At 32.8% G+C, this 22,459-nt stretch overlaps 1 protein-coding gene across 3 annotated transcripts in view; it reads left to right on the forward strand.

Annotated features, from left to right (window-relative positions):
* The window catches only part of MAPK9 (mitogen-activated protein kinase 9), a 43,199-nt gene extending 23,718 nt beyond the window's left edge, over positions 1-19,481 (forward strand). Inside the window, exons 6-12 of one of the 3 annotated variants that reach the window (XM_051979090.1) lie at positions 334-499; positions 1,530-1,601; positions 4,685-4,867; positions 6,238-6,362; positions 8,998-9,061; positions 10,679-10,750; positions 12,400-19,481. In XM_051979090.1, the coding sequence (XP_051835050.1) occupies positions 334-499; positions 1,530-1,601; positions 4,685-4,867; positions 6,238-6,362; positions 8,998-9,061; positions 10,679-10,750; positions 12,400-12,542 (825 nt within the window). In that variant the 3' untranslated portion in view covers positions 12,543-19,481. Of the gene's footprint in view, positions 1-333; positions 500-1,529; positions 1,602-1,903; positions 1,976-4,684; positions 4,868-6,237; positions 6,363-8,997; positions 9,062-10,678; positions 10,751-12,394 lie in introns of all 3 variants that reach the window. The other 2 variants (XM_051979088.1, XM_051979091.1) reach the window with 2 other exon arrangements.
* The last annotated feature ends 2,978 nt before the right edge of the window (positions 19,482-22,459 follow it).

Below are 22,459 nucleotides of genomic sequence, written 5' to 3' on the forward strand. Positions count from 1 at the left end.
GACAATGGATTTGCTTCGTATAAATTCTAGCCATTTTTCCTATACTGTATTTATTTCATAAAACAAGGAATACTTGTTTTAATAAATAGAAGTTTTTTCTAACTTGTTTTTAATATTCTGTCATCTGATTACTGCGTACTTAAACTTTAAATTAATGAAAAAGTAATTGTTAGTGTTTGTCATATGTAAAGCAGTGTTAAACTATGAGGAAGCAAATGGAAAAGCAAGACAGATTATGAGTATTTTTGTCAAAAAATATTGTGTAAGTCAAAATATATGTATTATTTTCCCATTTTTAATTCACTGTACTGATTTAATTCATTGGTTTATTAGGATTTGAAACCCAGCAATATAGTAGTAAAGTCAGATTGTACACTCAAGATCCTTGATTTTGGCCTGGCACGAACAGCATGTACTAATTTTATGATGACTCCATATGTAGTCACACGATATTATAGAGCACCTGAAGTTATCTTGGGAATGGGATACAAAGAAAACGGTAAGTTCCTAATTTTAATGAGAAAGTTGTTGTTCTTTAAAATTATGCTATTGGCTTTATGATTTATTTATTAGTGATTTTAAATTTGAATATACAATTGTGATTGCTTATGTTACTTATTTTGGTTTAAAAAAATGACTTCAAAATTAATTTTAAATCTGAAAATGTGTGATTCCTAAAATAAGAAAGATGTTTTCTCAATTTTTAACTTTTGTTTTCTTAAGATTCTATATTATTTTAAAAGGAGTTAAGCCTATTTTAACTTGCCCATAAACAATAGAAGCCTAAATTCAGTGTAGTCACAAGTAACAAAATGAGTTTCTTCTTGTTTCCATAAACATTCTCCAACTTATTCCCTCCCTCATATTGACTTAAACTCGGTCATAACAGACCTGATACTTATTTTTTAAAATGCCCCACACAAATAAAATAATGGTTACCAGCTAACCCTTTCTTATTTATCCCTGTCTCCTTATAAATATTGTATTCTTGGACAAAACTTTTCATGCCTTTTGATGATGAGTTTATCCTGGGCTTAAAAGAAGTTACATTATTTTATCATCAGTAATTGCTAAAGAGAAATACTTGACTGAAGTTACTTCTTGGATTTTAGGTTTTTTATGTTTTAAAATGAGGAAATTGTACTTACATGATTTCAAAGGGTTTTTTTGACTCTAACTCTTATCAAATTGGGATAAACTTCTGGAATTGCTCTGACATTGTAGTCCTATATGGATGCATATAGCTAAAGAGAGCCCCCTGCTGGATGTTGCAGTTTGAAATATTTCCATTTGAATCTGAGATGAATACTTTAAGAAGTATAAGAATGCCAAATTACCAACTTAATCATTTTTCAGAACATTGTAAAAACTCTAAATTGAGTTATTTTAAGTTGTTTGAGATAGAGTGAGGATGATGGGGTTCTTTCTATGTTTTTGTTGTTTTGAAGATGTGTTGGGGACAAAGGAGGTATGGGGTATCTTTGGTTAACTTTTTAATCTATGTTCTCATTGCACCTGGCGTTGGGTAGTGGATATCTGGTCTGTTGGGTGCATTATGGCAGAAATGGTCCTTCATAAAGTCCTGTTCCCAGGAAGAGACTGTATCCTTCACAGTGATTTCTAAATTTATGAAGTAAATTACTCAGGATGGAAATTGGTCTTCAGATTAGTTTATCATGTACTTAATAGCATGTTTTAAGAGAAGTATTAAGTATTACAGTCAATACTACAATTCAATTTTTATCAAATTGAAAACGATAAAAAAGCAGAGTTCATGCTGTGTCTTTAGCTAGTTGTTTATTTTTCCATATTTATGTGTCTAGTATAGAAGCTAGAATTCCTTTTTCCCGCCTTTATTTTGTTCATGGCACTTCATAATTTTATCATTTCATTTTATTTTCAGTTGATATCTGGTCAGTGGGGTGCATCATGGGAGAACTGGTGAAAGGTTGTGTGATATTCCAAGGCACTGATCGTATCCTTCCCCAGTCATCCTTGAACCCCAGCCATACTTTCAATAACCATCAAAGACAAAATGACTGTTTGTCTACAGTAGATGAGAATACAAAAAGGAAAACATCATACTTCTTGAGTATGTGTTTGAAATGATCTTATTCTGATGTTTGTTAAATTAATATCACTAACCAAGCTGCACATATTTTAACTTTCATTCCTAAATTCTTTACTGTGCTAAGCTCTACTGCTTAAATATTAATGTCTTTACTCCAGGAGCTATTACAATAAATAACACATTGGCATTTAAATGCATTTTAAAAGCATGTAGATATATAGGAATACAACCATGTTAAAGAATAAGATATAAATTGCCCATCAGATTAGTTAATTTGTCTAGGAAAGTGGCTATTTCAAACGCAGTCAGGATGTTGTGCTTAAAAGATTCTACTAATATGCTGTGTTTGTTAAAATTATCAAAATGCACTAATAATCTTCTGTTTAGAAACTAGGACCAACAGCACATTAAGTGAGACCCAAACAGGAACTATTCCAATGAGATTAAAAAGTTGTGGCAAATTTTAATTTTAATTCTTACTTGGGAATTTTTTTTTTTTAAATCACCCCAGTGTATGTGCTTGTTTTTTTTTGTTTTGTTTTTCTTTTTAACAATGGTTATTTTGCTCTGGCATATTACAAATACAATAGGAACATAAACTTCAAATTTTAAAATTAATAGACAGTCAAGTTATTCATGTTAACATCATTAAGCAGGGGAAAAAATCAAATTTAACATTTTCTGTATGCCATTTCTTGTATGTAGAGTCATGCTTTCATCATGTGAATGCTTTTCATCCTAACCATTTCTCATTATGATAATCATTGAATATTTTCATTAGTTTTCATTTTAAAAAATTAAGATAGTTTGTCAGTTGACAGATATTCTTTGTTTTTCTAATTAATCAACCTGTCTTCAATATCATATATATTATGTCAACATACTTTTTTTTTAGATCTTTTTATTGGGGTGATTTTTCCAGGTGAAATAGAGAGAAAATTCTTAAGCAACAGATACTGTTTTGAAAGGGCATTTTGTTTCATTCTGATTGACTTTAGGAATGTTTTATTTATTAACTATTTTAGAAATATCACAAAGTTAGATGTTGTGTTATATTTTAGGATTTCTGAGTAATTGTCTAGCAGTTATGCCCTATTTTAAGTTCACCTATTTTAGTGGTTAAATAGACTTTTATTCTGAAAATCAGCTAAAAAAAACTTCAAATAGCATAATAAAAAACAATGTTTCATCTAATATTAGGTAAATTAATATCCTATTTATCAATCACTTTTTTGTTTTTGTGCATTTTATGTCTTAGCTTGTATTGTATGAAGAGATAATTGAAACTTTAGGAAGTACAGAAGTGAAAAAATTGTACTTTTTAGCAAATGAAAAAAATTGTTAGGAGTTAGGTTAGACTTCACAATTCCACACGATTAGCAAATAATATTATTGTAGAAAAAATAGCTTGGTGCAGAGAGGAGAATCAGTTTGGTGCATTTTCAAAAAAAAATAAAGTATTTAAGTTTTTCTGTCATAGTTTAAATGAAAAAAAAAAAACAGATTTTATAGACTCTTATTCTGTCAGTAGATGTCTGGAATAGGGCAGTATGAGAGTAAGATGTTTGAGTCTCAGCTCTTCCCAGTCTGTGATCTTGAGGTAATTATTTTACTTTCCTGGGGTGAGGACTTTCTTCATCTCTGAAACAGTCAGTGATACTTGTCTTGCCTTCACCTGCAGGGCTGTTATTGGAGTCAAGCAAGACAGGAGGCATGAAGTACTTTGTTAACTATAAAGTAAGCCATGAGTATAGATTCCTATTTTTGTGAGCAACGATAATAAGTGAGATTACTGAAACCTGGAAGAGCTTGGATTCCATTGTCATAGTCTTTGGAACCCATAGTGTGGTATTTTCAAAGAAAATTTTTTTAACATTTTTAATGAAAGTTAACTATGAATTATGATAGGCATCTTGGCAGTAGAGGTGTGAAAGTCATCCCCAGAGCTAGCAAGGTCTGCATCTGTCATACACTGGCAACATGACCCTGGGCACGTCATTTAATTTCTAAAACTTTTTAACTTCTTATAAAGCAGGAACCAGATCTACTTTGGAAGAGGAAGTTTCCTTACCTGTGATCCTCTATATCATTGAACAGTTCTGGTTGTCTTTCTTCCCATCCTGCAAAATAAATACCCCAAAAAACCCAAGTTACTTACAACTTTTGGCTTAAGCTCTAATCTTCAGTTAAAAGAAAACTATCTCATTGGCATCCCAATGGCAAAGCACTATTCATTAGTAGGTAGCATGATAGGTTAAATCAGAAGATTACAGAAAATAGAGAATTTCAAAGTCATAAGGATTCAGGTAGGTAGGGACAGAGCAAGAACTAAAAACTGGGTTTCTTTCTACCTGAATTGCTACTTTTCCTTTTAAGTTTATTATATGCTATGTCATATAGTTTGTACAGTGACCCCCATAGTTATATCTTTCTCTTGGATAGTCAGAACTTGGAATTCTGCATGTTCATCTTTAGATGGTATTTTAAAGTTGCAGAGTGGGATTTCATTCATTACTTGTTGGTTTGCACAAATATACTTTAGCTTTTTTCCCCCGGGTTATATTTTGTATAATATGGTTGTTTCAGTTATATTTTCTTAAAGAGGTCCTACAGATATTGATCAGTGGAATAAAGTAATTGAGCAGTTAGGAACACCATCATCAGACTTTATGAAGAAATTACAGCCAACTGTGAGGAATTACGTAGAAAACAGGCCGAAATATCCTGGTATCAAATTTGAAGAACTTTTCCCTGATTGGATATTCCCATCAGAATCTGAACGAGATAAACTGAAAAGTAAGACTCTTTCTTATACTTGAATTCCCTAATCCACATGAAGATTTTTTTTTATTATTTATATTTACATTCCACAATATAAATGTGATATGACATATTTACTTCATCTGTAAAATGAGAAGAACATCAGAATACATTGAAACCTTATAATTATACCAGCAATTGAAATCCTCATACCTTGCCACTTCTCAAGGACAGAGAAATCTCAGATGAAGAGAATCAATATCAAAATGAATACTTAAAACCTGAGATTAAAGTCTGCCTTTTTAAATTCTTCAAATAAAATTAGAAAGCTTCATAAATTAATTTGAAAGATTGTGTGTGTGTGTGTGTGTGTGTGTGTGTGTGTGTAAAAATTACAGAAATTGGAGTTATAAAGATGGGAATTTCATCCTTTGCCAGAGGTTCCAAGTAAAGTGTATTTTATCATACCAAATTTTCCCAATCATTCTAATCATTGCCTTTTTTTCAGAATCCGACCTTTTTTTCCCCCTTCTGTTTGTTGTTTGTTTTTGTTTTTAATAGCTTTGTGTGGAGTTGAGACCAGGTTATGTATGTTTAATACCTAGCATAGTTTCTGACACATAGTAGACCTCTTTTTGATTGGTTGATGCAATCTTTTTCAGAGAAAACATTACATTTCTTTTCTAAAATTGGGCCTTTTTTCCTTAACTTAGAAAATAAGCATTGTGAGAAAATGGCCCGTTTTATGGATTTGTACATTTTGATAGCTAATGATTGTTTTCATTGTGCTTCAGTAGTCTATTCTCAGTTAATCAGAAATTCATTTTAGGCAGAATCCACAATTTCTGATCTTTCTGATTAATAAGTTTTTAGAATAATTGTTTTTCAAGTTTTTGTGTAGCTATGGGAGAGGAAATAGCTAGAGAAATAATACCCAAGATTTTGTTTTATTCCCCAGAAGATTGAATCAGAATTGTCAAACCTCAGGACAGTTCCAGTTCTTTGATCCTTTTTCTTTCATTCATTGTAAGAAAGTGCTGATCTTTCCAGCTATTTAGAATAGATATGTAGCCTGCACACAGCCCCATCCCATGAACATACTATTTATTATTTCTCACAAAAAGAGTCAAATAGGTTTTAGTGTGTTTTTTCTTAAGAAATATTTCATGATTGTTTTAATGATTGTGGAAGTAACTTTAACTTTTTGAAAGTCACTTAGTTTTGATCTTGATGTTTGAAACTTGTTTAAAAGTGGGTACTCTTAGCATTTCATAATCTAAACTTTTGATCTTATCCTTCCCTGTACTGCCATATTAATTTTTTATCATGTATTTTTATTTAATTTTCAAATTAAAACTTTTAGTTCTAAAAATCTGATTCATCATATGCTTAATTTTTTTCCCTAGCAAGTCAAGCTAGAGATTTGTTATCAAAAATGCTCGTAATAGATCCTGACAAGCGAATTTCTGTTGATGAAGCCTTAAGGCACCCATATATTACTGTTTGGTATGATCCTGCTGAAGCAGAGGCAGTAAGTATTGATTTAAAGACCAAATGGATCTTTTTAAGCTCTGATTTTTATAGTTAGAAGCAAGATATATCCTGGAAGTTAAGAAAGTTTATTGTTGATACTTGAAGATTTCTCTGTTCTCATGTCTTTTTCTTCTCCCTTCTTTTCATCCACTCCATCTCTCTTATAAATTATACCTTTTATATCACATAAATAATATATGTTTATGTAAGTAAAATAAAGATAGCCAGTCCCTGGTTTGTGCACAACTTAGACATCCATATAGGAATCAAGAGTGTCTTCAGTCTAAACTTGTCACTTCTTAAAAGAAGCAGTACTTCCTTTTTATTCAATTTGTAACTTTCATGTGAATACTCTGCTTTCTTTTATGTAGATGTAGATGTTTAGATTGTAGCCTTCACTTATACAGATATAGGAATGTAGAGAGTTTATAATTTGCCAATGCCAGAATATATCTATTACTTATTCCTAGCAGACTCTAATTCTCTTCCTTTTCCTGCTTCCTCCACCCCTGCCCATTCTAATGCTGAGTTTGAGAAGTATGAGTTTGCCAATTTGTATCACAACTGGAAATCCATTACCTTCAAAGAAACTTTGAACTCTCTGCATGCTGTGCACACTTCACTCTCCCTTCATTTTGGATACTCTCTCTTCCTTTGATTTTTGTAGCACAGCTCTGCCATGATTCTTCTTCTACTTTTCTGGCCATTTCTTTGTCTTTGCTGAATTGCAATCCAGGTTCTATTTCTTCATTATAGTTGTTCCCTAAAACTCCATCCTGATTTTGCTTCTCTTTTCTCTCAGTCTTCTCTTGGTGAATTCTTCATTTTCTGTATCTTCAATTATCTTTATCATCCTGGTAACTTCCAAATCTAACATATATCTTTCCAGCTTACCTACTAGACTGCAATCAGTCTTGCTTTAGTAACTGTAGGATTAGACATGTCTATCTGAGTTTTCAGTAGATAATTCAAGCTCAACATGGTCAAATTAGGACTCATTATCTCCTTCTCAAATTCATCCCTCCCTATTACCTTTTCTTTCTAAAACCATTTTTAACAATCATTTTTTTAAAAATTTGGGTTCCAAAATTTCTTCTTCTTCCCTAAGACAGCAAGCAATTTGATATAGATTGTATTTGTTCAATCATACAAAACAGATTTAAAGTAATTAAAATTAGCCACTTTGGCTAATTACACCCCATAATGCTCTCTTGCTTTTGTTTAATCCTAAATTTTTCCCTTATCAATATATGTGACAGGCAAACTATTCCATACTTCCCTAATTACTTATGGTATCATCCTTTATTTTAAATCATCTTTTTTTTGATGTTATCTTGGTATATGGTATGAGATGTTTTATACCTAGTTTCTGCCACACTGCTTTCTAATTTTCCTAGTAATTTTTTTCAAATGATGAAGTCTTGTCCCCAAGGCTGAGTTCTTTGGGTTTATTAAAAATATGTTATTATGGTCATTACCTACTGTATTGCATATCTAATCTGTTTCACTGATCCATTCTTTCTTAGTCAATACCATTTGTTTTGATTATTACCCCTTTACAAAATGACTTAAGATCTGGTACAGCTAGTTCACTTCCTTCACAATTTTTTTCCTGTTAATTCCCTTGATATTCTTGACCTTTTATTGTTCCAAATGTAATGTTATTTTTTTTCTAGCTCTGTGCAATAAGTTTTTGTACTTTGGTTTGGCACATTGATTTTGGTAGAATTGTCATTTTTTTATGCTGGCTTGGCCTACCCATGAATAAATATTAGTGTGAAAAGTATTTTGTAATTGTATTATATAGTTCTGGGTTTGTCTTAGTAAGTAGACTCCCAAGAGTATGAGTTACAAGCCTTATCAGTTCTACCATCACATCTTTTTTATCCATCCCTTCATTTCCACTAACATGACTACCCCAACAAGTTCAGAATCTCATTACTTCTCACCTGGATTATTATACTAACCTTCCAATTGGACTCATTGTTTCTAGTCTCTCCTCACTGCAATCCATCCTCCACATAATTGCAAAAAATCCATCTAAGGCATATCTCTGACCATGTCAAATCTCCTATTCAGGAATCTCCAGTGCTCCTAAATGCCATTAAAATAAAATAAAAATTCCTTCCTTTTTCTTCCTAGACATTTAAAGTTTTTTACAATCTGGTCCTAGCCTTTTCTAGACTTATTTCAGATTACTCTCCTTTATGCATTGTATCCTAGCCAAACTGACTAAACTTGCTGTTTTCTAAACAGTATTCTATCTCCCACCTCCACACCTTCGCACATAACTAGAATGCATTCCATTCTTGCCTACACCTCTGAGAGCCATTAACTTTCCTTTAGGTCTACTTGAGGTACTGTCTCCTTCTCATGATTTGTATTTACCTATGGACAAGTTAGTTGCTTCTTCTCAGTAGATTGTAAACTCCCTGAGAATAGGGACTGGTTTTTGTTTTTTCTTTTGTCTTCACTTCTTTGGAGGTAGTACATATTTAATAGATGCTTATTCAATATTAGACATTGGGTAAGTCTCTTACAAATTCCTTACACCCACATACGTGTGTGTGTGTGTGTCTGTGTGTGTGTTAGATTTTTGAATAAAACTTGTTTTTTTCCAATTTAATTTTTAGCCACCACCTCAAATTTATGATGCCCAGTTAGAAGAACGAGAACATGCTATTGAAGAATGGAAAGGTAATGAACTAAGTTATTTTAGGCATTTTTTTTTCAATTTTTTTGGGTAAGTGTAGGGTAATTTGTTCATCAATATTTCTTAATACAAATACCAAGAGTCAATTTAGTCTCTATTTTCTAACACTGTGGGGATAGTTTTATCCCCAAATTCTTATGCTAATAAGTAAGTTTCTTGAAATAGGGTTTTTATTAGCTATGTTGAATTCAATTCTTTTTATCTCAGATCCAGGGAAAAAAAATTCTGATCATTTTATATGACTTATTTTTAACAAAGAAGATTTTTTTTAATGGTTTTTACTAAAATAGCATTGTTTTAAGACTTTGAAGAGGTATGATAGATTTTGAGGGGTTTTTTGATTATTAATAATAAAAGCATATGATACCTAAACATCTTTTCTGTTTGTGACTAAATATAGTATCTTTCAAAAATTAGTAAAAAATCTTAAGGATAATTTAATCCAAGTGCTCTCATTTTTCCAGAGAGAAAAACTTGAGGCCCAGAGAAAGCAGAAGACTTAGCAAAATTGAGCAGTATAAAGCTCTTAACAGAAAGAACATATTGGATGTGGAGACAGAGACCTAGTTTGGATTCCAACTCTTCAGCTTAATTAGCTATGTATCCATGAGGAAGTCATTTAATTCCTCTGACCCTAAGATCTCTAATTTATAAAATGAAGTGCTTGGATTAAATGATTTTTAATATTCCTTCCAGCCCTAAATTCTGTGTTCCTCTTCAGTAGATCAGAATGAGGTCTTGGGTTAAAATTGATAGTCTTCTAACTTCTAGCATAGAACTTTTCCCCCAAACCACACTGTGCATGATAGATAGAAACCTCAGAAGAGTATGAGTACATAAAATTTTCTCACAATAGAACAGTAAATTTAAAACAATGGTACCCATTGTATTTTATAGCTGTTTAATCACTTTTTAGGTGCCATTGGATACTTCATTTTGTATTCTTCCTGTGATGTTCAAGTCTGTTTGATAGCATTAATTTAGTTACCAGTAAAAACATTTTGAAAAATTCATTAGCATATAAAGATAGCATTAATGATTATTATTCCTTGTTTTATTTTCTTTTGAGCCTGACCAATGATTTTATTGGTATAGGAAATTCCCTCTGAGGACATTGGTCTATATCTGTTCTGTAACCCTAGTGCACTGAGAGATGAAATGTCTTGCTTAGGGTCACTCAGCCAGGATATATCTAAGACAGGCATTGAATCCAAGTCTTACTGATTCCAAAACCTGTTCTCTGTCTCCTATGGTATATTGTTTCTCATTATTTTATAATATTATCTTGTTAACTATTCTAAATTCTAAATTTTTCATTATGTTTTAGAAATATTACTGTCTTGGTATTATATTCCCCAGTTGTTGTTTTGTTGTAATTCTAGACAGGTAAATTTGTCAAAGTGTACTAGACTAGGTCTGCTTAAACAATCACAGCACTGAAATGGAGCATATGTAATACATACAACTATGTAGACTAACTTAATATTTAATTCAGGGATGTCAAAAATAAGCCTTTTATTGTAGTGAAAGTTAATTTTGAAATAGTTTTTAGAAATATAAGGAAACTGATAAAGAATTTTAATTTAAATTTCTATTTGAAGAACTAATATACAAAGAAGTAATGGACTGGGAAGAAAGAAGCAAGAATGGTGTGGTAAAAGATCAACCTTCAGGTTAGTGATTAGTTTAATAGTTTTACTTCTAATAGTCTTTCCTTTAGCCAAATTAAATACTAACAATGTTCTGTGCTAATCATTATGGTTTCAGCATTTTTTTTGCCTCTTCTTAGCACTTCACTCATTCTAATAAATGTGAAGCTATCCTCTGAGAATCACATAATCCTCTGTAATCAAACCAAGCAAAGAATTAAAGCAGTTTGTTTAAGGATAAATTGGCCTTTATTTCTCTAAATATTTTTGCCCAATTTTTTCAACCAATTGCTAATAATCTTTTTTTCTACTATTGGTAGTCTGGGACCTATGAACTCCCTTTTATTTGAAAAATTGTAATAGTGTATATAATTTTTAAAGTACAGAGGCTCAATAGATTACTTTTACAAGGAACAACTAGGTGGCATATTGGATAGAGGGCTGACCTGGCCTCAAGTACTTATTACTTATGTGACCCTACAAAAATTGCTTATCCTTCTTTGCCTCAGTTTCCTCATCTATAAAATGAGCACAGGAAACTACTCCAGTGTCTTTGCCAAGAAAACCCCAAATAGGGTCATGACAAATCAGACACAATTGAAACAACTAACAACAGTAGCATGCAGAGACACTTGTGAACTGTGGTTTGATATGCTCTTTTCCACTACCCTTGCTGCTATTATATAAAAAGTATGTATGCAGAATGTGGTGGTGACTTCATTTTTGGATTAGAAACCAAGAAGTAGTGTTCAGTATCAAGATGACAGTGCAACTAAAAAATGTACACAATTTAAGAATTCCATACGTGAAAACTATACTTGTTCAGAGTCCTCTCCTTGTCAGACTGAGTCATAAAACTGAGCCTTAGAACTGAAATATCCTGGGAGTGCTTTAAGATATGTGATCCTTGACTTTTTAAAAGAAGATCCCAAGTCTCTGGAAATCATTTTTGGGGGCAAACTAATCTTCATTGCAGCTAAATTTGTCATCACTGAAACTTAATCATAAAGTTGGGGCTTGTTGCCTTAGACTTTAAGCAGATTATACTGGTGTGGATTTTGAACTCTTATTTTCCACAAGCTTTTTGAAGAACAATGATATTTGGACAAATGTAGTGATTTTCTTTTTAAGTCTTAGTAAAATGAAAGTGTATTTTCAGCACGTAACTGAGTGTACTCTTCTAGATCAGAGGCAGAATAAGTAGAGAATCAAGCCAGCTGGAGTTTGAGTCCTGCTTCTGACACATCCTGGCTTTGTGACTCTGGGCAAGTCATATAACCTCTTGTGTTCTAAGCAGTTCTCTGAGCTGAAGAGGAGGGGCTGACCTACACAGGGAGAGGCTTTTCTCATCTAACTTACAATAATGAAATTGAAAGTCCAGGCTCTAGCTCCATATGTAGCCATATACTTGATGCTAGAAAATTCAGTCTGGAGAATGAGGAACCTAAGAGTGGAGAGAACTTGAGAAAATATCTAACAGTTAGTCTTACCTAACTGCATCTCACTGATTAACTACTTCTTAAGATTGCTTTCCTGCCTCCAGAATTGGGATCCAGGAATTGTCATAATGGGTTGGGAAATAAAAGTCATTTATCCATAACCCTCACTGTTTTGTTTGTTTTTGTAGCAATGTTTTGCCTCAGATTTTATTATATTTGGTTTACTTAGCACAGATGCAGCAGTAAATAGCAACACCACTCCTTCTCAGTCCTCATCTATCAATGACATTTCATCCATGTCAACAGAGCAGACATTGGCTTCAGATACAGACAGCAGCTTGGATGCCTTGACAGGACCCATTGAAGGTTGTCGATGATAAGTTAAAAATTGCAAACTTGCAATTGGAAAAGAACTCTTGATTCCATGATTGTAAGTTCATGGAACCAAGCAGGGAAACTCCATGTTCTGCATGTCCTAGTCAGTGCAATGCCTGTGTTCTTACTAAGCTGTAATTTGATTGCCTGCTTGATGTTATAAAAATGAAAGCAATGCAATGTCTGACAAAAAAAATCACAAGCCACTCATAGAATATTTCAGGTGAGCAATTATAGTTTGTTGGGGGAGGGAGGGGAAGATAATTGTGATATCAGCAGTGACCATGTATCTTTAGCAAACTTCTGGACTTACACACATGTGCCATCAGAAGTTTGCTTTATTTATTTAGCTTGGCCTGTCTCACATTCAGAAATGTGGTGTGTAAGAGTTCAGTGATACTCCAGACAGTGTATTTTTTCAAGCCATTTCTTATTCCTCCTGAGTAATGTGGTGACTACAGTAGAAGAAAGAAATAGTCCTGTGAGGTTTAATCATCTATTATTGCCTATTTTGCTCTCTATCATTGTATGCTTCATCCTATACCTTTTTTTTCTTTCAAGAGAACAGGCATTTTAAAAGTATATATTCAATAATTTTTTAAAAAGGCATTTGCTTTCCACGAATTAATAGCATTCAAGGTTGAGGATGAATCATTGTAATTAAAAAAGATACATACATACATACATACATACATACATACATATATATATGTTGATATTGACCACTATCCAAACAAAAATATTTACAGGGACATTTATTCTTCTTAAATTGCTCTGTGTTGATATGTAAATTTGACTTCTTGGTATGCCAAAGGATGTTTTATTACATGCAAAGTCACATCTGACTTTTAAAAGCCTGTCCATTTAACTTATCCTTGATCTATTAGTACTCCGGATAACTTAGTTTGCAGTGCTTTAAAGAGCCCTGTGTATCCCAATATATAGTTAGTTTTACAACACTATTATTATGGTACATGGAGTCTTAAATTTATTATCTTCATCACTGATAGAGTAGATTTTTTCAAAATTCTGGCAGGGTGGGCAGAGTGTTGGGATTTGGGGAGTCAGGAAGGCTTGGTTCTCAATTTTGCCTCTGATGCTCAATAGGCACGCACTTCATTGTAGACTAGTCACTCAGTATCCTTGAACCTCAGTTTCTTCACCTATTAAAAGAAGAAAATAATCCACATAATGCATGTCTCACAGGATTGTTTCCAGGGTCAAACATGATCATGTATAAAAGATGTGTTGGAGATTTTTAAATACTACAATAAATGACTTGTGTGAAAAGTCAAATTGATGTTCAATTTGAAGTTAATAGTGATTTCTAGTCTAAATTAAGAAAAACAATGATTAGAATCCCTTATTCATACTTTTATCATGTTTTTAAATGGAAGATACTTAAAATATTTTTTAGAAACTTTTGGGTTGTTTTTTTTTTTAATTTTTTTTGAAAGACATATAAAGAAGTCTATCCTGGGTACTTTTTTTTTAAACTAGCAAAATAATTACTGAAGTATGACTTTGGGATTTGAGAGGGCATGCTGAACTACAGTTCATAAATAAACTGATAAGAGATTTGTAATTTGTAATTAAACTGCTCACCTGAAAGAGATACATTGAATATTATTAATGTGTTTTTATATATGTATATATACACACACACATATGTATATATGTGTGTGTGTGTGTGTGTGTATATATATATATATATCAAAGTTCATTAAGACACTGAATATCTAAATGGCATTGCAGAAATGGAGTCAATTAAAACAATTGCATTTCAACTATGTTGCTCATAATTTTTCCCCCTCAAGAGCTTATTTTTACAGACTAATATCTTGTTTTTAGTCATTTTGGAAGCTATGTGGACTGAGCATTCGGTAGAATATGTTTTGAGGAAGTATTTTAATAAGAAAAGTCTTATAAATATTATATAAAAATGAGAGGTTTTGTCTACACCAGTTATGTCACATGGTTGGTCTTATCACTGGAAACTGGAGCCTTTGCTGGACAAGAAAGCAAACTTACAAGAATCTCTGAAATCATTAATTGTGTATCGAATGTAAAAAACCAGTCAAAGTCAGCTAAGAAATAAACACTTTGGTGACTCTAGGATGCCAGCAGAAATATCCATTATAAAAATTAATCATTAGTTGTTCTTAATGTGTTTGAGGGGAAAAAAGGATATCACTATGCATATTAGGATGGCCCTTTTTGTAAGATTTATTGTTTGAAGAGCAACAAATCCACCATGCCTATATTTCTGTCTTTTTTTTTAATGCACTTTAAAATAATTAATGACACTTTGGTAATTTTTCTGCTTTGGAAGTTTGTCTGAATAGAAGTACCCTAAAGCTTAAGAGGGTACTTCCTCCTATCATCTACCAAAGGATATTTGTGAGTGGTCCATTGTTACTTGTCCATAAATTACACTGCTGCCCATTTATTTTCAGGTGCAATTCCAGATGTTCTTTTTCATTGACAAAGCCCAGTATGATTTGGATAATGATTACTGTTGGCACCATCTTTCTTCTTATGTTAGCATTGCAGTAGAATTCTGTGAATTTGTTCTACATGACAGATCTAAGACTTAAGACCCTGTGCTGGAAGCAACATATTTTTCAGAGTGATACCTCACTGCAGTTTTAGAATTCCTATCCCAAACCTTGGGCTGGCTGATCTTTTGGTTCTCGTACAATGTGAATTGTTCTAGTTGGAAGATTACAAATTTTGCATGTCTTTTTCATTTTTGCTGTTTGTCTTGTTTAAGTAACCCTTTGGGAAGTGCATTCTTATAATACAGATAACTTAGAAGAATTTTGAAGTTGGAAATTTGGACTTTTTTATTGGATCACTTTTTAGTCCAAAAGAAAAGTGTTTCTGCTCTGATTTCACATGCTAGTTCCCAAGCATGAGAAACTCTCAGAGCACAGTAGCAGGTCAGCTCCACAAACATCAAGTGTGGACCATGTTCAGGGCACAAATCTGGCACAGTGGGTACCAAAAATGAAATAAGACACATGTGCCTTCCCTCAAGGAGCTTAGAATGTAGCAAGGGCCAAGGAAATTTGAAACACTGATTAATTTTTTTAATAGTAGTTTTTCTTGGCCTTGATCATTGGCACGTGGATTTCAAGGCAGCAATAATGAAATAACAGCTAAGGAAGAAAATTATCTATGGAATACTGAATGTAACTTGATTTAATCCAAATTTAATATTATCATTTGTGACATTCATCTGGGTAACTTGTCTGATGACTACACTAAATATGGTCATAGCCACTCATGACCAAACATATATCCTGGCGATTAATATATATAAACTTTAAATTTGCACATCCCAAAAGTAAATGAATTTGTCTAAGTTTTTAATCATTAAAAAAGAAAAAGTCTATCCATTTGGATCAATGAAAGTTTCTGAGGTCAAATTTTCAAATAGGACCTCTTTATTTGTACCTGTTTATGGTGGCAAATTGCATCAGTAGATTGTGACTGCATAGATTTGCAAGTATACACTTATTCACAAACATAATTTGTAGGCGTTCCTTTTCCCAGGTGAAGCCTCCTTAAAAGATTGTGACCAATGGAGTTCTTGTTAGCTGTCATTTGTGTTTAGGTCTTGCTGCTTAAAAATCCTAATGGTGCTTGCAGTTTTGCACATGAACCATTTCAATTTCTTTTTCTTTTCTTTTTTTTTTTTTTTTTTTTTTTTTTTTGAGGTACTTTAATGAGATGCTCTTAGCTTAGCATCATAGATTTGGAAGGTTCCTCTTTCTTTTCTTATAATTGAAGGACAGAACTACCCCCAACTATCCCAGACACATGAGCACAGTATCTATTTTATTTTCAAATATGTAGGTGAAAAATCAATTAATATAAGCTTGGCTTTGATTTCTCTCTTGTTGTCCCCTTACTGATCCCCCTTTTAAATTTAGAAAATACTGTTATTTTCACCTGCATATTAAAGAGTCCAATTCTAGTCATCAATTTAAAGCATACTTTTGTTTTATTTTAAAGAATTAATCTAAAAATTAACTACTTGATCCTGTCCAGAAGACTTTTGATTACGTGTGATGAATTTAAGCACTAGTTCCCTAGTTGTTACTAATTGTGTTTTGCAAAAACATAATTATAGATTTTAGAAAGCCATTATGTTGATACATGTTAGTTTCCTTGATTTTAAGAATGAAATGTAGAGCTACAATATATCTCCCCTGTTTTTGTCACAGCCTCTGTTTTTTTATATGTACTTCAGGCAAGGCTGCCACTTTTCTTGGGGAATTTTAAGAGAGGCTTTAAGTTCAGATATGGTCACTTTCTTTGATTGTGCATAGAGTGCACCCAGGTCAGAGAGTGACTCAGTAGCTATAAAGGCTTTTTTTTTGGTCAGAGAAACTTAGAACTGGAAAGGATTTTAAAGCATCTGATTTAAATCCTTCATTTTATAGATGAGGACATCCAAAACCTGACATGAATTAATTTCAATTCAGTATCATATTTCTGCTCAAACCTTGATAGAACCAGGACTAGAGCCCATTATCTATTGATTCTCTAGAGGCTCAAGGTTCTTTGAATTAAACTACCTACTATGCAGTCTCTCACTGTTTTTATGGCTCCATGGGAATGCTATTTCTGAGGTATTTAATGTTGATACTAGAGCCAAGATAGAAGATTTACTAAAACCTCCTAAGTTCATTTTTTACTATTTCTCTCTCCTACAACTTTTTTATCTTTAAGTACAAGGAATTTTTAGAGTCCTCATTCTAGACCTTATGACAGGTGGGGTTCTTATTGAAGAGTACAGGAAGGAAGGAAGCTCACTATAGGTCAAATGTCCCTTTTCCTTTTACCTTTCCCACCTGTTATTTAGTAGTGAGTTTGCTAGTGGACAAACCTTAATCTTGACATTAGAGCTTCGTGAAAATATGCATGAAGCAAGGTGTTAACTATATGGACCATCTTCATTATGGGTTTTTTGACTAAATGGAATATATAATTCCTTACTTTCATTTTAAATCTATGCTTTTCTAAGAATGTCATCTTCTTTACTCCCCCAAAACTTTCCCATATTTTAATTCCAATGAAAATGGTCTGCCTTTGTCTTTGTGCCTCATATTTGAATTTTATAGAATTTCAGAGTCGGAAGATACCTCAGAGGTCATCTAATCCAACCTATAATTAAACAAAAAATCACTTTTATTATATCTTCAGTAATGGGCCATCATCCCTCTATTTGAACATTTCCAGTGACTGAGACTCGCTACCTCACAAGCCAGCCCATTCCATTTTTCAGCAGTTTTAATCGTTCTAGATATGTTGAGCTAAAATTTGCTTCTCTACAACTTTCACCCAGTGATTCTAATTCTGGCATTTGGTGCTGTATAGAATTAACTCTTATTCCTCTTCTATCTGAGAGCCCTCCAGGTATTTGGAAAGATACAACACTTCCTTCCCTTCCTTAAGCCATTCTTCATGTAATTTGATTCATCCTACTTAATTACTTCCCTCATATCCTAGTTTACTTTCTCTACATACTTCATTTTATCAATATCCTCCTTAAAATGTGGCATCTGAACCTGAAACAGTCTTTAGCTGTGGCCTGAATAGAACTCTACACTTCTATTAATAAAGCTCTTAAGGTTGTTTTTATCTTTTTTTTTTTTTTTTTTTTGCAATTATCTAAAACTGCAGTTCTTTTTTAATGTGAAATTATGTTAGGCTTAGTCTAAGTGCAAAATGTTTAATTTGTGAGCCCATTCTTCCAGCCTATGTAGATAATTTTGGATCATATATTTTCACCTTCCATTTTATCTCCCTCCCAAATTTGTGGATGATTTATCCATCTATAGATTTGGTGACCATGCCATCCTTTGTCTTCACTCAAGTCAAAATAAAATTGTTGAACTAAGTAAGGCTGGAGACAGTGTCCTATTTCTGTGATTCAGATGCCCCTAAGGCATATTACTAGAAACCTCCCTTGAAATTTTGCTTACTTAATCCAGCCAACTAACCTTAATATAATCATCTAGGCCACATTGTTCCATTTTTGTCCACAAGACATCTTGAGGCCTTTTGTCAGAAGTCTTACTGAGAATGCACACATAGAAATACACGCAAACATAAACATACGTATGTGTGTTATGTATATCCACATATGTGTCTATTTCCTAATTATCAGTCTAACCTATTTGAAAAATAAAATGAGGGTAGTTTGACATAAGTGCTTCTTAGAATCCAAGTTTGATCCTGGGGAATCATTGCTTCCTTTCTTTCTTTTTTTTTTTTTTTTTGGTTGGGTATAGAGAGTGGGGAGGAGCACCAGCTTTTTACTTTAGTATCACAGTCTACTTTGGCTTTATCCTCTGTATAAAATGCACATTGTTATTCAATAGTTCAACTCATCCCTGTGTATTTTAGTCAATGTGCAAATTGGGGGGTGGTAGAGAACAGGACAGAAATAGTATTATGTCCTAATACCACTAATTTATATTCAGAATTTTTGACTTTATTTTCGTTACACTTTGTGATTTTAAAAGGAATGATGTGTGCTTTGAAGTCTGTAATACTTGTAGAGTTACATGAAGTGGCTTATATTGCCTATTCCATTGGGCTTTGTTGATGCTGCCATTTTGTCATTCTTGTTGCCTGTTCAGTACAAAAATGTTTTATGTAATGGCCTTGATGATTTTGTCTTATGCTGGATATAATTTCAAGAAGTTTTACCACTTAAAATACATTGTTTTATAATGATGGCAGTTGTATTTCCTTGTTTTCATTTGATTTTAAAGTAGGCTAGCATTTCATAAAGAATGTTGTTAATAGTTAAGTTTGAATTGCTAGCTATGTCCTATGAACTTTTATTTCTTAAAAGCCTTTTTAAAGAAGTAAATTATCTTACTAAAAACACTGTAAAAAAATAAATATTTGAATGGCAAACATTCAACTGTCTGTGTTGTTTATTTAAATCCTTTTCAAAGTTCAGGGTCCAGAATACTTGCCATATCTGTGATCCTGTGGACCAAGGAAGGATTGCATAGATAATTTGAATTTACAAAGGATCCTCAAAACTTAATTTAGTGTGTAGTTATCAGTCACCAAGCCTTTTTTAAAAGCCAGAACTATTGACAAGAATAGACTAATTTGAGTAATGTCTTTTGGTCCTTTGATAGAGGTTCTAATGATTATAAAAATGCTTAAAAGCAGTACTTTCCACCAAACAATACTTAAAAAAGCAGAGTAAACCATATTAATTGCCTGAACTCTAGTCCAGAACAGACCTTGGTATTGATTTCTCACTGAATTGAATAACCAAACCCGAATTGATTTCCTCTTTCCCATCAATGCCTCTTCCTCAAAAAAGGCACTTAATGAACCATATCAAATTAAAATAATCTGTAAAGGATGATAGAGGTTTAGAGCTGAAAGGAGGCTCATCTCTGGTCCAACTTTTTGTTTTACATGTGAAAAATCTAAGGCTCAGAAAAATGAATTTGTTCAAGGCCCCATATGTGATAATGGAGAAGAGATTTGAACCTAGGTCTTCTGACTCCAAATCCAATAATTGCAGAGCAGGTAGTGAAAATTACATTGGCTATGATGATTTATTGACAACCACAAAGGAATATGTATGTTTACATGGTATAAAAGAACACTTAGTTGCTTTTGTAATTAGATAATTTCTTCCTAGGATTCAGGTGTTCTTTTATTACCTTTGTATTAGCCTGAGAATCAAAACAAAATTTTGACAAAAGCACTTTAATTCAGCTAGTAGAACTCAGCGTAACATGCTCCAAGTGAGGAAATCTAGACTTTTTTTTCTGAAGGGTTTCAAATAACTAAACCTATTACTACAGAAAATCTCCAAATGCGTGGTAACAGAAGTGCACCCATATCTTTATTTATTTAAAAAAAAAAATCTCTAAGAATTCTGGAATTACCTGCTTTGAAGACCTGCCATCCTTAGAACTTATCTTAGTTATCAGAATTGTATCCTGCTACAGATAGCCTATTTATTAAGGTAGGCTGAGAGATGAAAATGGATAGAGGAGACTTTAGGTGTAGGAAGCCTATTGAAACAATAGATGGCACATTTGTACAATGTTTCCAATGTTCCCAATGTTTGAGGGGGAAAGAAAAGGGAGTAGAAGTCAGTAGAGGGTTGGACCTGAAGTACAGCATTTCTGCAGAATATTAGAAACTTGTCACAATGAATCACTACTGTTTTATTGTCTATATGAGATATTTTAAATTTTATCCTATTTTCAAAATTTTCCTATAAAAAGTGGCTATCGGACATCTTTCATAATTTCATATAATTCTTATGGGTATTCATAATATATATATATAGGATAATAGTACAATAGAATAAATTTGAAACTGATTGAAAGACCAGATCCTAAATGGTAATGTCAACTTAGTGAGATGTTTTTAATGGAGCATCCCAGTGATTAGTCCTTGCCCTTATTTCATTGTGATTAATACTCACTTAAATGATGCCAAAATGGCAATGCTTATCAAAATAGGACGGTTTAAAGAAAATTGTGAAGGATTTATTAATAAGTTAGCATGTTAGTAGATATATTATTAATCCAAAAGATCTTTTTTATAATAGCATTTTTTTAGATACATGCAAAGATAGTTTTCAGCATTCACTCTTGCAAAACCTCATGTTCCAAAATTTTTCTCCCTATTCCCTAGAGAACAAGTAATCCAATATAGGCTAAACATGTGCAATTCTTATCAACATATTTCCATATTTATTATGCTGCACAAGAAAAAACAGATCAAAAAGGAATTTTAAAAAAAGAGAGAAAAGCAAGCAAGCAAACAAGAAGTAACAACTATGTTGTGATCCACATTCAGTCCCCACATTCAGGCCTCTCTCTGGCTACAGATGGCTTTCTCCATCACAAGTATTGGAATTGGCAGTAATGAATTGAACCAGCTACACCCAGCGAAAGAACTCTGGAGATGACTATGAACATACTACATAGAATTCCCGATCCCTCTATTTTTGTCCACCTGCATTTTTGATTTCCTTCACAGGCTAATTCTACACTATTTCAAAGTCTGATTCTTTTTGTACAGCAAAATAACTGTTTGGACATGTATACTTATATTGTATTTAATTTATACTTTAACATATTTAACATCTTTTGGTCAACCTGCCATCTGGGGGAGGGGTTGGGGGAAGGAGGGGAAAAATTGGAACAAAAGGTTTGGCAATTGTCAATGCTGTAAAATTACCCATGCATATAACTTGTAAATAAAAAGCTATATTAAAAAAAAAAGTATGGGAATTGGCCTGAATCACATCATTTTTGAAAAGAGCCAAATCCATCACAGTTGATCATCACATAATCTTGTTGCTGTGAAATATGCTTTCTTGGTTCTGCTCATTTCACTTAGCATCAGTTTATGTTATATCTCTCCAAGTCTTTCTGAAATCAGCCTGCTGATCATTTCTTATAGAACAATAGTATTCCATTATATATACTATAACTTATTCAACCATTCCCCACTTGATGGGCATTCACAGTTTTCCCATGGCTCCTCCAACATTTATCATTATCTTTTACAGTCAGCCAATCTGAAACCTGTGAAGGAATCCACAAGGTCTTGACAAGATGAAATGATGGGCCGATCCTAATGAAGTGAAATTTAGTAAGGATAGGAGGTTAATAGAGAAAGGTTACAAGGTAGTCACAGGTCATAGCTTTTAGAGGATAGGAACTGTGGAGAAGTATACTTGAAACAAGGTGTTAATTCAGTGGAATTGATGAGGTAGTGGTTGTCTAGTTCACATATATACTTAGTACTTAGCATGGTGATGTAATGGTTCTCTAGTTCACACATACTCAGTATACTGTAATGATATAATTGTAATATGGTATTTAAATTGAGGACAAAGTCAGAC

The sequence above is a fragment of the Antechinus flavipes genome, chromosome 2 (assembly GCF_016432865.1).
Source record: "Antechinus flavipes isolate AdamAnt ecotype Samford, QLD, Australia chromosome 2, AdamAnt_v2, whole genome shotgun sequence".
Taxonomy (NCBI): Eukaryota; Metazoa; Chordata; class Mammalia; order Dasyuromorphia; family Dasyuridae; genus Antechinus; species Antechinus flavipes.